Source organism: Botrytis cinerea, chromosome 2 (genome assembly GCF_000143535.2).
Source record: "Botrytis cinerea B05.10 chromosome 2, complete sequence".
Taxonomy (NCBI): Eukaryota; Fungi; Ascomycota; class Leotiomycetes; order Helotiales; family Sclerotiniaceae; genus Botrytis; species Botrytis cinerea.
In genome coordinates, this window is record NC_037311.1 from 172,048 (window position 1) to 188,945 (window position 16,898).

Sequence of the window (16,898 nt, forward strand, 5' to 3'; positions counted from 1 at the left end):
TATTTCTGAAGCTTTGATTCACTGCATCGGCACAAGTATCAAAGTATCATTTTATGTTGTTTTTATTTTTTATATCATTCATATCACTCTGTTAAGAAGATAACAATCATACCTCTCTCTCTCTCTCTCTCTCCCTCTCTCTATGCGTCATGAAAAGCCACCCCTTTTTAACTACACAACTAGCCAGCCAAAGCAAGCTATCACTGTTAACCCAAAAATGCCCCCCTTCGAGGCTTGGCCGGTTCTCGCATGCCCATTTTCGCCCCACACAGCACCACCCACCAGAAAAGAAGCAAAGATAGCCACCTCCACCATAAATCCATCCATTGCATTGTGAATATAAACCCAAATGTATGTATGCGATTACCTCAATCCTCATCTATCTCTGTTTTGTGTAAACTTGGACGCGTACCGAGACTTAGACACAATAGCAAACCCAAACCAAAGCCGTTTCGACGCTTGATCCATTAATTCATGCATGAGATGACGAGGAAATGAATCAAATCGTAAAATAATACATCGTAAGGAAAGTCGAAATTTGAAACCCAGTCCCGTGAAAAACGCCTTGAATCCATAAAGTAACCATCCCATGAAAGTAAACACCGCATGTATGCTACCAGCCCGCCCCCTATGCCATTTCTATATTTTCCATCGCTAGTCATAAACCCTATATGACTTTTTGTGTGATTGCAAATGCCGCAAATGACCAACCATTCCACCAATCAAGGTGCATCGAAGAACAACTCGATATTATTATTTTCCACATCCCATTTCGTCGCATCGGCTGAATCTTTATCGTCATCTATTGGCTTCCTATCAATCGATATTGACTCCTTATTCCCAATCGGCTCCTCATCTCCACTGACATTCGTAAGTTGTTCAAACATTCTATCCCCCAGAAGTTTGTCTTCACCAGCGGTGACACCGAGAGGAGTGTGACCAACACCACTAACACCCATTGTAAAGTTATCTCTCATTGGACTGTGGAGTGAAACAGAAGGATCCATCCTTGACAATCCCGCCTCACTGAAAATATTCGGTTGTTGAGGAGATGCGTGACTGAATGTAGGGGTACCGTTTGCATTCAAATAAGCGTGTGGTGCGAAAGCTGGAGAGGGATTCGCCGAAGACGCCATGCTGGTATATGGATCGTGGCCATAAGATGCATAAGGATGCGCATGATCGTGACCACTTGGAAGCCCGCTCAAAATTGGACCATGTGAACCCATACTTGCCATGCTTGGTCCAGAACTAGTTCCAAAACTGTGAGTAGTAGGGGTTCCAGGCTGTGATCTTCCTGGAGCAGGTTGCAAAGGCATTGGTCGACTTCCACTAGGCTCACTACTCTTTCTTTTGAAATTATGAGGTTTGGTTCTCAAATTTTGTGGTAAAGCTTCGGGGTCATTGACACCATGTTGTGCCATCAACTTTTGAAGTTTTGTTGGTCGAGGCTTTCGTGTTGATTTTGAAGATTCAAGTACTGGTGGAGGATCTGGCGCAACTGGTGACCATTTGTGAAGTTCTTGTCTGAAGAAATTGGTTTCATAGGCAAGTAAGATTTCTGAACCTTCAATCTTTCGCAAATAGAATCGTTGTGTTTCGGACTCATCTGCTGTTGACATGACTGGATTGCAGTAGGGCGCAATATGATTTCGAAATTCCTGGGCATTGTTTATGATTGATTCGAGAATAGCCTCTTCATCTGGTTGGAATGGTAATGTCGGAATCTTATCTTGCCATGTTTGTAGATCTTCGAGCTTTGGTCTAGCAGCATCGCGAGGGATCTTGACACGCCAATCACAAATTGGACAAGTATACTTATCATCATCCTTAACTTTACCACGAGCAATCTTTAGGCATTTACCATGGTACCTATTATTAATTAGCAAGACCTTGGTGTCAAGGGATGAACAACTGACCATTCATGACAAAGCTCACACTCAATCATCATACCAGCTTCAATTCTTCGACAAATACAGAATACCTCCCGAAATCTTGGATCCTCCCAACTGTGTAATTTATCGTTTGAAGGAGAAGGTTCGCGCGATAATGGTTCAGCCGGAAGTCGTGGTTTATCCTGACTGATATCAAAGCAATCCACATTTCGTTCCATAACATACTCCATATGTTGTTTGAGGATATGTAGAGGGGCATTTGCCTTGCCAAAAAGTTTCTTTCCTTCTCGCATCCAATCCTCATGTCGCTTGATTTCTTTTTCCAAATCAAGAGTGCCGCTTGGTTTACTACCCAATCCCTGAAGTTCCTTTTGCAGAAGAGCGACCTCTGCATAGGCGGGACGTTTCATAAAATCGGGATCCCTACAACGGTCATATAACGAAACGATTTGTTTATGAACTTCTCGATGCTTGTTCAGGATTTGATCAACCTTAGCTAACGTTTCTTGTGATACAGGTAACGACGCAGCTTGAGCCTGTTGAGACAAAGCTTCCAATTGTGGATAGTGAACTGTCTCTGCGCCAATAACTTCTTTGGCTTTTATTTCCCAATTCATACCAGCGATTTTCTGTTCCTTGTAATAGCTCAAGTAATCGTTATAGTCTGATACTTGAAGTTTTGTAGCTTCGTCGATGATATCGCTGACTTCCTTTAGAGAGAGAAAAATTCCGCGATTATCACGGGCTCGGTCGTTCCATTTCATTTGCTGAACTTCCTTCTCGAGCTTGTCAATCTCGACCATGTCGACATTGAATCCTCGTCCAACTTCCAAAAGTTCTTCGAACTCAGTCGTACGCCGCGAGCTTGGGTGGGCTAAAGCGGCTCTGGCATCGGTCTGGAACTTCGTGATGGCATCCGCTCGCTCTCGCAGTTGATCAACCTCTGGGCAATGAAAGCCAATTCTATCCGCATCTTTCAGCAACTTGACAACGTTTTCGAATTTCCTTAATTCACGGTCTCTTTCTTCCATTTCTGCAGCTCTACTGCCTTTGCGCCAGGCCTTTTCGTTCTTTCGTCGGTTTTGCTGTTTTCGAACGGTGTAGTTTGTTGCTTCTTCCACCCATTCGTTACAACGATCAACAAATTTCTTGAGCGAAGGGAGGGATGGTAAATCATACGGAATGCGCTCTCCTTCATTCAAAAGAGCCCGCAAAGTTTTCAGTGATGGAGTTGCATCTTCTTCGAGAAACTTTTCCACTTTCTCCTCCCAGATTTCAGGCAACCCTGCTTTATCAGCGACCTTTTGGTGCATGGTTGAAATTGCTTCTTCTGTACGACGGTAATGAAGAGTATGGTCAGCACCCGCAAGTCTTTCTGCTTCGGTGGCATCGCAACATTCGTAAGCCCCTGCATGGAGAAGACACAACACCTTGCCACTCTTGTTGCACTTGAATCTGGAGATATACGCATAAGCTTTGCAGTGTGTGCATTGATACTCTTCCTCCGGTACATCATCTTCATCGATCTGGAATCCAATATGACACCTAGGACCAGCACCTTCAATGACATCGGTGATGACACAAGTATGACCATCTTCCTTGTGTTTTTCAATGAAATCTTTTCTTTGTGAAACCTCTCTATCACGGAGTCGTCCAAGGGCAGGGGCTAGCCATTTGGCGGTCTGAATGGTGACACCACCAGTTGCCGCACCTTCAGCTGCAGTCCACAAGAGTTCATCATGGGAAAAGCATGGCTGTCGTCTGAATTGTTGGAGTCGTTCAACTCCAGAACCGCCGAATGGTTCCCAGTCAGTGGGTGCGAAATTGACGGCTTCATTGAAATTGAAACCATGATTGAATCCCGCATGATATGCTTGGGGGAAGGTGATGACGAATTGGCCAGCTCTTTGATCCAATGCATACACTCTGACACCTGCTTTCTTCAATTGTTCTGGGGTTAATAGAGTGACCAATTGAAACAATAAATCAGGTTGTGTTTCAAATAATTCGGGCACAGCTTCTCGCATGGCGTCTTCGAATTTCTCGGCATCTTCTCCTGGAATTCCGTACCAGGTCTTTGTGGATCCAAAATGTTGATAGTTTGCGGAATATGCGTAGTGGTCCTCATTGTGCCAGCAAAAAGTCGAAAAGATCATTCCAACGTACAGCCATGGTACGGTCATACCGGAGATATCTGATTTGATATGTCGGAATAGGGATTCTCCATGAAGTGGCATATTCGTTAAATTCCAGGGGTCGGTAGAGTAAGGATTTTGTGGGTGTCTCTCTAGAGTTGGGAATCCACTTCCGTGTGTAGTTGAATGGATATCAGCACCGTATTCAACCTCAACAGTCTCTTCCAGGCTTGCAACCAATCTCCAGAATTCTCTTTCGATGTCATCTTCCGTAACTGGTCGAGGACAATTGAGAACGGGATCAAATGGCATTTTGTTTTGAAAATATCCTTCCTTGAAGTCTGCTGCCTTTTCTTGAAACTGCTTTAGTGAGTAGATTCCACCTTCCTCAAATCCAAATTGACCATCTCCGACTAAGCATCTAGGGCAATGCCAATCAAAATCTGGTTTATGGGTAACGGGAGGATCAAGACATTGCATGTGATGGCCATAATCGCATGATTCACAAATCAGGATTTTATCAGCATCGTCACCCTTGCCGCAAGTCTCACATTTCTGATCTGAATCTAAGTATGTGTCCGAACAAATGGTAGAGGAGATAGAGGATAAAGAAGAATCACTACTGACCTCCCCAGGTGTTGAGGATCCACGTTCCCCTGGATTCCTAGGTGGTGTTGGTCGAAATTGGGTCATATGTGATCCAGCCACAGTTGGTACAGCATCTGCAGGGATATTGTTAGCCGGGAACCTTGACCACCAATGGTACATCAAGATTTCTGATTTAAGCCTTGAATTGTTGCAATGGTGCATCTGCTCGATGCATGATGAATATGAAAAATGCAACTTTACCTTTCTTAAGTCGTTTGCTACGTCTTCCACCATTCTCTGAATCTTCCGGTGCTTGACTTCCTTTACCCGAATCCAAACTTTCATGGCTCAATTGTCTCTTGAGGAGTGGATTCGAGGTAAACCCATTCAATACCGGAGCTGAACTCAGCGCAGATGGTTTATACTCGGGGGTGTTCTTAGCTGATGAAATCGGACTATCAAATGGTCTTCTTGGCGTCGGTGTAAAATTGGCGCTTGACTCTCGCTCACGGCGATTATTATTGACCGGTGTAAATGATGAAGGTGTAGAATTGACGGCTGTAAAACCGCCAGCATTCACCGGAGTGAAACCAGATGTAGCTTGTGGTTTTGGTACAACCGGAGCATCTAACATCGGAATATTCTTCATGCTCTTTTCGAATTCCTCCTTCATTACACTTGTGTTCAAAGCATCCGATGCGCGCATCGCTGGAGATTCACCCCTCAGACTCGATGGTGTATGTTGTACTGATCTCTTCATCGGCGAGTTTGCAGGAGATGGTGTGAGTGGCCCTCCGTATTCATATTCTAGTTGTTGATGTACTCCTGGTTTGGCCAATCGTAGGTATTCCTCATAAGGATGCAACCATCTTTGATATGAATTTTTCAATGACGTCGATAACGAGGACATTATCTTTCCACTGTATCCCAAATCTCTCCCGATCTCAGCCCATTTCTTAAGCTTGCAGACTTTCTCAAATCCGCCTCTGGTATCAACGGCCTTCTTGAGTTTGTACAAGTCGAGCGGTCGTTTATCGACACTAGGGAACCGATTGAGATTTGTGCCATGTTGTTTATGGAATTTAGCAAGCTGATCGAGATACGTAAGATTCGCTCGTGTGCCTAAACATCGTTAGCAGTGGAAATGGGCGGTGTTTATAGGATTGAGTCAGAGATGGAGGTTGCGGTGGAACTTACTGCCTTCGACTGAGTTTAATTCTTGTTTGCGCGTGCGGAAGTGAAAACGCTATGAATCATTAGAATAGATTTGTATGTAAATTTATGTTGTGATCAAATGGTAGAAGTCGCAGATTCGCAAGGTAATTGTGTGGTTGCGATTGGCATGAATAAGTGGTGAAAACGTACCTCGGTGTCGATCGCAAACTCTGGTTTCCAGGAATCTGGTGGAATGACTTTACATATCCCAAAATTTTGAGCTTCGGGCGCAATACTTCGAATGTATGCGTAGGGATCTTTGAATTCTTCTGCCGTTGGTCTGTAGGTTGGCGCTTCTTCTAAACCGTGAGGACGCATCTTTTTTGGATTTTCTCGGCTGGCCGTCGGCTGTCCCCTCCTCTCTACGCTGGTTAAATCCAAAGGCGGAGAGATCATGGCACTCAACGCTGTGGGCGCTGCCGCTGGATTGGAGGCATTGCCATTTCCATTTGATTTGCCTCGATTGGAGTTTGAGTTGCCGTTGGGTGTGCCGATGGAGGGTGAGGCTCTCATGGCAGAGCTCGAAGCCGTTGCATTCATGGGTACCTGAACCATATTGGCGATTTAATCCACCAAAGGGGTAGGCAGGCAGGTGCAGTGATCGTAGGTAGATATTGATCGCGAAAATGAAGACGAAGGTTAAATTATCGACATCGAATTAGAATCGGTGGTGGAAATGATACTGGTGTGCCAATCGTTGTGATCGTTACGTTGTGTGAAGGAAACTGGGAAGATCGTTGGCCTCGTCCTGGGCTGGTGAGGCAGAGGGAAGGAAAGAAAGCGTCAAATGATAGTACGGTGTAGTTTGTGATGTCTTGTTGCCGATGTCAAACTAATCAATGCAAACGCATATCAAGGACCTAAGGTTAATAGACTCAGTTAGTTTGGCTGGACATCAAGTAATAAAGGATTATCACTTCTTCATTGCCCTCGTGTGGTTATCAAAGGGCGAAATGAATTTGACGTGAACGAAGGTGGTAGGCAGAGAGGTAGGTGGGTTTGGGGTAGGTAGGTAGGTAGGTAGGTAGGTAGGTAGGTAGGTGCCTCGTGAAGGTCGTATTAATTACCTTGGTAGGAAGAATGTGATGATTGGCATATGAGTGAGAGAATGAGATTGTGTGAGGTTGGCCTGTCGTTCGAGTAATGGAGTATGGTGGGTGTGGGTGTGGGTGTGGATGGTGGATGGTGGATGTGATATTGTGATATTGTGATATTGATGCGGAGGATTTTAGAACGGTGGAGGGCGGATAGAGAACCTACGACTTCTCTCCAGATCCGGTTAAGCCGCTAAGGAAACCCTTAACACATATCCCGTCCGTACGCAGGTAGGTATCGTACCGGTCCCTAGGTATATGGAATGGGATTTTGAGAAATGTGGAGAAGACGAAGGGCTACGGCACAGGAGGTGGGTGGCTCTTGGAAAGAGTGGTGGATGTTGAGGGGAATTGATATGACAGAGGTGGAAAATAGATTCACGCTCTCTTGTACCGTGCAATGGGCCAAGTGCCATGGGAGGTGAGTGAGGACCTTCTCGATACGAACTGGTTTTGGTTCCTGTTTCTCTTAGTCTCAAGCACGATATCAATTATCCTTGCATCTGTGTGTGAGCATGAGCGTGGGCGTGGGCGTGGGCGTGGGCGTGAGGGTGCGGATGTGGATGTGGATGTGGATATGGATGTGGATGTGGATGTGGACGAGGAGAGCAGAGATGGAAGAAAAAATTGATAGTATTTGATTAGAATGTTGGTACAAATAAATCCTCTCCCACACATATCAATCTCGCCATCATTTCCATCCCTCTCCTCATTTTCTCCCGTCCGTCGTACATTCACTCGCATATTGACCTTCACATTGACATTCCCCCGTTCTCCCGTCCGCATCACTTTATTACCCACCTGCTAATTCGAAGCTTTCCTTATGCGATTTATATTGCATGGGGCGATGTTGCAACCTCAGGCTCGATGTCGTTTGGCCCACCAATGAAAATCGTTTGACGTTGATAAATGACGAAAAGAGCTTAGCGGGGGAAGCTTATGATATCAAAATTCATAAAAGATGTGTTAGATTTATACCAGGATGAATCGGTCAGTGGCTTCCAGCTTTTTCACGAGTGGGTGGAGGGAGTGGAGTGAAGCAAAGTTAATCTTCTAGATTTCGGGATCCCGCGCTGAGAGAGGATTGTGTGTGATTGATGGGGGATGGGGGATGGGGGATGGGTGAATGGTTGGTAAGTACTGGTGAGTGGTTGGTAAGGAGCGGACAACAAGACTACTGGTGACTCGAGATTGAATGAATAAGTGACTGCTTGCTTGCTTGGATGAATAATTGACTGACTCACCAACTGCCTGATCTAAAGGTGTGATCTGATCTGATCTGATCTACCTGCCCTTGCCTTATCAATCCTTAGGCCCTTCCCACCCAGACACCTAGCGATAAGTGCTCTTCCCGTCTGTGTGAAGTCCATTTATGCAAGCTTCCAATACACACTAGGTACCTACCCCGAGTCTTTTTGGTGTACGTCGTTGTACTGTATTGTATGCTATGTATGTATTCTATATATTGTATTCTATATATGGTATCCTATATATTGTATTTTATATATTGTACTCTGTATATTGTACTCTACATAATCTGCATACCTCCCTAGGTGCTTTGATTAGATTCTCATAAGTTGTCGGAAAGCTATTCAAGCAAGTAAGTTCTGGTCTGGGATAAATGTCTAATTTAACCAACATCTTATTGTTGGCTACTAACTAGTATTTACTATATGGAAATCTCACGTACGAAGGATACTATTGATTCATTAATTGGATGACCTTCTTCAATGCATGCCATGCAATCCCATCCCATCATGATTTTCATCCGATATTGATACATGTTCCCAAATGTGCGGTTCCGGCGCTTTTCCCGTGCCATTTGATGTTCAAGGGTTGATGCTGGCTTGGGGTTTGTTTGTTTCTTGATTACCAGTACGACACACCATACATCAATAAAATGCATCAAACACAGAAATCCAACAAGGACATCTAGAGTATATCTTCAATGCTTCGTCAACAAATGCCCATCGATCGCCCAATTCCTTCATTTTATGGTTGCTACCTTCTGCGTTCAACCATTCGACATAGTGCTTTATATGTTGGTTCCACTCCCAATCCAGGTAAGCTCTTTGCGAAATCCACCATCCATGACCACACACAATAACATACCAAGAGTGAGTGAGCTTACATTTTCTGACACTTCAACCCATGGAAAAAATAGTCAGACGACTCCGGCAGCATAATGGATTGGTAAAGGGTGGTGCCGTGAGAACAAGTCGAGGTAATTTGAGACCGTGGGAAATGGCGTGTATCGTTACCGGGTTTCCTACTTCCATTGCCGCTCTACAATTTGAGTAAGTTTCACGAGATCTCCCAAGATGGATGTCATGATATGTTCACGTGAGATTTCTGTTTCGGGACTTGGGACATCTTGATATATATATATATGTATATATATGTATATATATGTATATATATGTATATATATGTATATACATACCCCTTCATCAAATTACCTTGCTTAACCTTCCTTCCTGCACGTATGGCATCCCTTCATTCAACTATACTCACCATGGTTCTCCTCAATCCCCCCCTTCACCTAACTGACCTCCAGCAGATGGGCCTGGCAAAATCCACACATAACTCTTCACATCCCACCATCGTCACGAATTTCACATGCAACTCAAAAGAAACGATCAGGACATCCAAAAAGACCTCGACATACCCTGCAATCACTCTTATCAAATCTACATATTTTACTTACTGTTCCATCATTTTCACGATGGCCATTAGAAATAAAATTCTTTGCACCAGACGTCCATAGAGCTTGGCTTAAATGGTCGAAAGCCGCCACCGGATCTCTGAGGGATACTTTGCCTATCATCACCGATTTTCCCCCAGCGGAATCACAAGTGAATGATGAGGATGGGGAGATAACAGACCGACCCTATGGAATTGAAGCTTTGAACGTAGCCTATGAGGACACCAAATCGCATTTGGAGAAGGGGGAACGAATATTTCACTCGGAGATGAAAGAATCTTGCAACATTTGCAACCAAGACCTTCAACACAACTCGGGTCTCTACACCATTTGTCCGAATATCAATTGTCATTCTATCACTCACATGACATGCTTGAGTCAACATTTTCTTCGGGCCGAGAAGAATGAGCAATCGGGTGAAGAATTGATTCCTGTTCAAGGGATGTGTCCTGGCTGTCGGATGGACATTCGATGGAACGATGTGGTGAAAGAATTATCTCTTCGGATGAGAGGTCAAAAGGTTGTGGAGAAATTGTTGGGAGCGAAAAGAGTAAAGAAGGGAAAGGGCATTGCAACGTCTCAGGAAGTTGTGGAATCTGAGGGTGACGAGGAGGAAGAAGAGGAGGAGGAGAAGGAACAAGAATTGGTGGACTACTTTGACGCAGATGAATTCCATGCACGAAATGTCGCCCAAGAGGAAAATGGTTTCGTGGATTATCTCGATGACGACGACTCCGATGCTGTGTCTAATATCAGTATGGAAAGCAGCAAATCACCAAAGCGAAAGAGGACAATCGGCCCTTTTAGCAAAGCAAAGCTTATTGCTGTTATTGAGGACAGCGATGTGGATGAAGAGATTGAAGGAGAAGAATTGGAGCGATGAAGGGATGAAGGGATTTGGATAGGGTTTCGTTTATCTCTGGAATAATCCACTTTGATACATGATAGCCAATTCTTCGGTGTAGTACGTTGATGAGATTGAAATTGAAATTGAAATTGACATTGACATTGATGTGCACGTGAATTGACTGGATTCGACCATCGAGATATAGCCAGTAGATAGCGAAAAACAAAGGAATCACGATGTGCGGATGAGAGAATAGGAATTGGGGACTAGACATGTCGTAGGTTCTTGGATGCGGCAGATTGAAAGGAGAAGTAGAAGACTCTTCCTTCCATACTGCGATCATCTGTGTGTTCGATATCGGATGTCTAGCGTCTTATTATTATATCTCATGCGGCGGTGAATCAATTCCATGTTGAAGGTGGTGTTATCTATGAGGTATTATTGATCAAGTATTATCTATGAGGTATAATTGACCAAGTATCATCTACCAGGTACCATTCACTCTCCGTTCTCCGTAATCCCATCGGCCAACGACGACTTTTCTTTTGTTCTCGGCGTCTCAAGAGTCTCCATTTCTCACCCCACAGCCACATCGATCCTGACCCTCGACTTGCGATCCCCTTGTGCGATGGACAAATAGATGGACGGAATGGAGGTGTGCATGTCGTGTCGTGTCGCATGTAGGTTCATCCCCCGAGGTCAAACCTAATGATGGACGGCCAAGCATTCCGGCTTCTTTTCTCATCCGTCGTGTTACCGCATGCATGGGCGTTATTTTTTGACACATCGTCATCGAGAGGATTCTTCCCACTCCCGTGTGCAAAGTTGACAATTGCCGATGGATTGCGTCTCTTATCTTTGACCTTGGATCTTTGGTCGCTCTCGTGCCAAACCCTATCCAAGTACCTATCCGAGGAAGGAACCATCATCCTCCCCTCATCTCCGCATCTCCACACTTTTCTTTCTCCCTTACCCCGCTGTTCACCAATTTTCCGGGAAGTTTCCTGCACCCCATCCTTTGTGCATTCATCATTAGTAATAGACTCAACACACCATCCACCCATTGAATTCCACCGCCCCCCCATCCACCATCGACCATCGACCATCCACCCATTGAATTCGTCGCGTTCCAGTTCAATCCAAAGGAAGATCGTCGGCACTGGATCGTACACTCACTCTGCACATTCCAAGAATGGATGCATTCTCTTCTCTCTCTGTCCAATGAGGCTTCGATTCCTCCAAGATGTCACTCTGCCCTTCTCCACTTTATCATTCTCCGACTCGTATATTACGCATCGGCCTTGATGTAGCTAGCCATGACCATGACCATGACCATAACCATGACCATAACCACAACCATATCCATCATCACGACCCCAGCCAGGAACCAGAATCGAGATGGCAGAGCCGGTATCCATAACCAAGAACCGTAGGTGAGCTTTCCCCCAAAGGTACAAATACACTCATTTCGCAGTCACGGATCCCGTTCTTCCTCTCATCCTCTCCATCTCTTTTCTTCACCATGTTTCTCCATCGGGATCTCGTACCCGTTCTTTCTCTCTGCGCGCCTTTGGTGGCGGCGATTCCGACTGTGCGTTCTTCCTCGGCGCCGCCCAGTGTGACGGTGAAGAATGGTTCGTACACGGGTCTTCATAATAGTTACTATAATCAAGATTTCTTTCTGGGAATTCCTTATGCTCAGGTTAGTTTTTTTTTTTTTTTTTTTTTTTTCTCTTTTTTTTTGGTTTGTTTTTGTTTTTGTTCTACCTTCTTTTTCTCTTTTGTCCCTTTCTCTCTCTTACCTTCCCTCTCTCTCTATTCCCGCTTCTCTCCTCTCCTCTCCTGCCCTTCTCTTCCTCACACCTGACTAACCCTCACCTACAGCCACCAATAAATGATCTCCGTTTCCGTGTACCTCAAAGTCTAAATGAATCATGGTCAACTTCCAAACCAGCAACAGAATATCCCCCATTCTGTGTAGGATATGGAACAGATGACTTTGAACAAGAAACTGATGAAGATTGTCTTTACTTGAACGTAATCCGTCCATCATCCATTCCACTCAATGCATCATTACCGGTAGCCTTTTGGATTCACGGTGGTGGTTTCTTTGAAGGTGGCTCCGGAGATGCCCGTTATAACCTATCATTCATTGTGCAAAACAGTGTAGATATGGGTACACCTATGATAGGTGTCTCAGTCCAATATAGACTCTCTGCATTCGGCTTTTTGGGCGGTAGTGAGATGTTGGAAACTGGAAATACAAATATAGGTTACAGAGATCAAAGATTGGCTTTACAATGGGTTAATGAAAACATCGGAAGCTTTGGAGGAGATAAAGATAAGGTTACTATTTGGGGTGAAAGTGCTGGAGCTGCTAGTGTTGGGGCTCAAGTTTTGGCTTATAATGGTGTGTTGCTCTGTTTCTTTCTCCAATCTCGTCTTCTACTTGAATACTTGCTAACATTAAATAGGACGAGATGATGGTTTATTCCGTGCCGCAATCTCCGAATCAGGTGGACCAGCTGTTCTCTTTTTCCCAACTGATTACCCTGGTGTTTATAACTCTACAACACCTCAAAGATTCTTCACATCCCTCGTCGCAAACACAACTTGCGCATATCTTCTCGGTCTCAACACTACTGCTACAGATTCCTTGGAATGTCTTCGTAAACTCCCCTTTTCAGAGTTAAATGAAGTACTTAACACAACATCTAGTAGAGGTTTCGGTCCTTTCTTCCCATACATCGACAACGATTTCATTGCCGATTATCCCAGCAAACAACTTTCCTCTGGAAATTTCGTCAGAGTTCCATACCTCATTGGTACAAATACCGATGAAGGAACTGCCTTTGGATCTGGCTATGGACCCAATGGTACCGGAGTCAACACCGACTCGGAATTCTCAGACGTACTAAACAGCACCGGATTGCTCACCGGTTCAAGTGCCAATTTGGAGATCCAGAAACTCTATCCAAATGATCAAAGCGTCGGCATCCCAAGTCTCGAAATGTATCCCGAGCTCTACACACCCGAGAACCCATTAACAGCACAAGTTGGTCTTCAATACCGTCGTGTCTGTGCTTATATGGGAGATCTCGTCATGCAAGCTCCTCGACGTCTTACTTCCCATTCTTGGACTAAGTTTGGTGTCCCTGTCTATACTTATAGATTTGATGTCCTTGTAAATGGCGTAGCAGCTTCTACCGGAGCAACCCATTTCCAAGAGGTCGCATTTGTTTTCAATAACACTCAAGGACTTGGATATGACACTTTGGTCGCAGTCAATCCCTTTGCCAATGTTACCCAAAACTACTTTAGCTTGGCGCAAGAAATGAGTCAGAGATGGGTAGGATTTATTGTCCATGGAGTTCCAAATGGAGAGACTGGAGTGAGCTGGCCTAATTATGCGGGAAATACAACGGAAGGGGAAAAGAACTTGGTTTTTAATGTTACGGGCAGTTATACTGAGGATGATACGTGGAGGAAAGAGGGAATTGCGTATATTAATGAACATGCATTGGATGTTTATGGAATTTAATCTGGGAGGGGGAATTGGTAAACATGTACCTTTTAGGGGTAGATGGAAATTGAATAATGAGATATGAAATTTCTTAGGCGATTAGATATTATTTCTGCAAGAATGAAAATCGATGGTAATAAATATCTAAATGATCACCATGCCTTTATAAACATCCATATCCATACCCATTTAGGTCATATAAAACCCATCGAGTGAGATCCACCCACCAACCTAGCCATGAATAAATATACACGCAAAAAAATTGCATTTCCGGAAACCGAAACCAACATTTTGGAAGAATAGAGAAGGGGAACAAGATTTCGAATTAATCGATTGAGTAGCTGATTAATTGATTCTGTGGGTTATACTTTTTGGAAATGGGAAAGCCGAGGGGATAAAATGGGATCTGTTGATGTAGAATTGAGAATTGAGTATTTTGGGATTGTAGGATTGTAGGAGAGGATTTGGAGATATTGCGTTGGTGTTTTATTGATGAGTGGGTTTGAGTGAGATGAGTTTTGGAGGAAATGGAGAAATGGAAATGGAAAGAGTTGAAGAATCCGAGTTTGTTGATTTTTCCTTGTGGATTGAATATTGGGTATGGTGATTGAGATTGAGATTGAGATTGAGATTGAGATTGAGATTGAGATTGAGATTGAGATTGGGAGAAAAGGGGACGGGAGGGGGAGGGGAGGAGGGTAAGCGAAGAGACTTGCTTGTTTGGTAGTGAGATGAATTGGAATGAGATTGAGGGGATGAGTTGGAACTTGGAAAGGGTATCTGGAGTCTGGGGGTGAGTTGGTGGATAGGAAGATAGAAAGGTAGAAAGATAGAAAGGAGAGAAGTTTTTTTTTTAAATTTTTTTTTTAAATTTTTTTTTTAATAGATATAATGTATTGATTGGTATTTTGAAGGTTTCAATTTCCTTGAGTTGAGCTGAGTTAAGCTGAGCTGATTTAATTATATTATATTATGTATATCTGTGGGGTGGAATAACCTTGGTGGAGTTGAGATGAGGTGTAGATTAAGGTATAAATATACATCTCCAGGATTGGTGATTTTAAAAAGGTACAAACCTTTAGTGAAAGCAACCAAAGCTATGAAAGGGGCTGCCACTGTGTTCTTCCTGTTTGGAAATGAGAAAGAGTGAGAGGGCTCGAGAATATGATTTAGAGTGGAAGAGATAAGTAAGAGGATAGGGAGAATGAGAAGAGGAAGGAAAAGTGCGGTGGTTCATCTGATCTCTTCATCGAGATTAATGAATGATAATGAAGATTATTCGGCGACAAAAGTTGAACATCCGTACGAAATGATAGTAATGATCCTCTGGTCTTTGTATTTGTTATTTTGTTCTATTCTTCTGAACTTTTAGATCTGAGGAAGACCCGACTCAAATTCTTCAGATGCTTGAATTGAGCTCGATACAGAAGGAGGTTGGGACACAGTTCCTAACATGGCTTTGCTGTCATTTTTTTTATTTTTTCACTTGGGGCTGTGAGGGTATGGGTATGTGAAGGATTATACAAAGTCCTGAGGTGAGTCTTGAGGGGGAAGAGGGTCAAGGAAAGAGCGCTGCTGTGTCTAGACTGCAGTTGAAGGAGAGGGGGAGAGGGAGTTGATGAGTCAAAATGGAGAGTTGGAAGTGAATGTATTGATCAATATTTGAATCCATATGTGAATATATACGTGAATCAAGAATGTAAACCTCAATACATTCCGAACATTCACTAAATCCTACATATACAACCAAACGCCCCAGACCTTAGAAATGAGACTGCCGATTCTTCTGTGTGTAAATAGCTTCCCTGTGCTAGAGATCTAAAGGTCAAATGTAATGCAAACACAGAAGCCATTATTGGAATATAGTAGGATTCTCGGTCCTGCTTTTCTATGACAATACACTTATATGAGATAGAGAAATTCTTTGATCCCCCCCGTTTTAGTCTAAGCAGTTTATCAAGAACTGATTCAGGATACACAAGGAAAAAGGCTACTCAAATTGACCGTCCACCTATCGATGGCAAAGATTGTAAGTAAAGTTGCGACAAAAATAACAGTCATTCTTCTTCATCGCTACTAAATCGACAACAAAACATCCGGAGCCCGTCTTAATTCCGCTCTGCTATTTCTTTCCCGCTACAGGAGGTGGGAAATCTGGGTACAGTATTCATAACTTATTAACATCACCATTCATGATTTCCCTGAATCAACTGTTACTTGAAAGTTTGTAGGGATTCAAATCCTCGATTGACAACGATGATAGAAATACCAGTACGTATTTCTTCGAGGGAGAAAGAGGTCGATGTTCGTAAGAATATAGAATCGTAGAGATTCACTCCTCTGATTCCAGAAGATCAAGGGAAAAGAGCCAGAGAGAATGAGAAACAAGTCATCACATGGGACTAGAACTTGTGATTCATAATTAGATTCACTCTAGGAGATTTCCATACCTGTCCCGTGTTTTGGGGGGAAGGCGAGAAGAAGACCGATTTGTGAGTTTACAAATGGATCGTCTTTGAGCGGATGAAGAGCAAGTGTATATATGGATAAGAAAAGTTCGAGGATTTAAAAGTATTGTTGTGCGATATAACTTGAGGTGTTCGTGGAATAACTTACTAATGACACTTTGAAAGAATGTTTTATGTTCTCTTACTACCTGTTGGACGGACTGTGTAAGAGGGAGTATATACATATAAAGCGTAGAGGGTGAAAGGTTATTCTATTCTGTCTATTCCCTTCGTTTGTGTGATTGACGTAATGTTGCAATTTCGATCATGGGCCTCTTTTCTTTAGTGGTACTTGATTTGACGCGACATTCATATAGTGAGTGTGAATCTGTACATACGATGACTATCTGTTCTGTATCTCGTCTTGCCTACATATATTCCATAAGAACT

At 43.5% G+C, this 16,898-nt stretch overlaps 3 protein-coding genes across 4 annotated transcripts; 2 read left to right on the forward strand and 1 right to left on the reverse strand.

Annotated features, from left to right (window-relative positions):
* Positions 1–63: 63 nt before the first annotated feature.
* Bcecm5 lies at positions 64–7,178 on the reverse strand. Of its 2 annotated transcripts, XM_024691023.1 has the most exons (7): positions 6,901–7,178; positions 5,984–6,693; positions 5,816–5,864; positions 4,880–5,740; positions 4,658–4,752; positions 1,920–4,585; positions 64–1,872 (listed from the first exon to the last, which is right to left on the reverse strand). In XM_024691023.1, the coding sequence occupies exons 2-7, from the start codon at positions 6,386–6,388 to the stop codon at positions 723–725; spliced, it is 5,226 nt and encodes a 1,741-aa protein (XP_024546793.1). In that variant the 5' UTR covers positions 6,389–6,693; positions 6,901–7,178; the 3' UTR covers positions 64–722. The 2 variants fall into 2 exon arrangements, with proteins under 2 accessions (XP_024546793.1, XP_024546792.1); XM_024691022.1 differs by having other exon boundaries at positions 1,920–4,752.
* Positions 7,179–8,802: 1,624 nt separating this feature from the next.
* On the forward strand, positions 8,803–10,888 carry Bcslx1. Its single transcript, XM_024691024.1, has 3 exons — positions 8,803–8,990; positions 9,092–9,224; positions 9,488–10,888. Exons 1-3 carry the CDS (start codon positions 8,876–8,878, stop codon positions 10,512–10,514), a joined length of 1,275 nt encoding a protein of 424 aa, XP_024546794.1. The 5' UTR covers positions 8,803–8,875; the 3' UTR covers positions 10,515–10,888.
* Positions 10,889–10,895: 7 nt separating this feature from the next.
* Positions 10,896–14,257, forward strand: BCIN_02g00210 (hypothetical protein). Its single transcript, XM_024691025.1, has 3 exons — positions 10,896–12,180; positions 12,363–12,888; positions 12,953–14,257. Exons 1-3 carry the CDS (start codon positions 12,001–12,003, stop codon positions 14,017–14,019), a joined length of 1,773 nt encoding a protein of 590 aa, XP_024546795.1. The 5' UTR covers positions 10,896–12,000; the 3' UTR covers positions 14,020–14,257.
* The last annotated feature ends 2,641 nt before the right edge of the window (positions 14,258–16,898 follow it).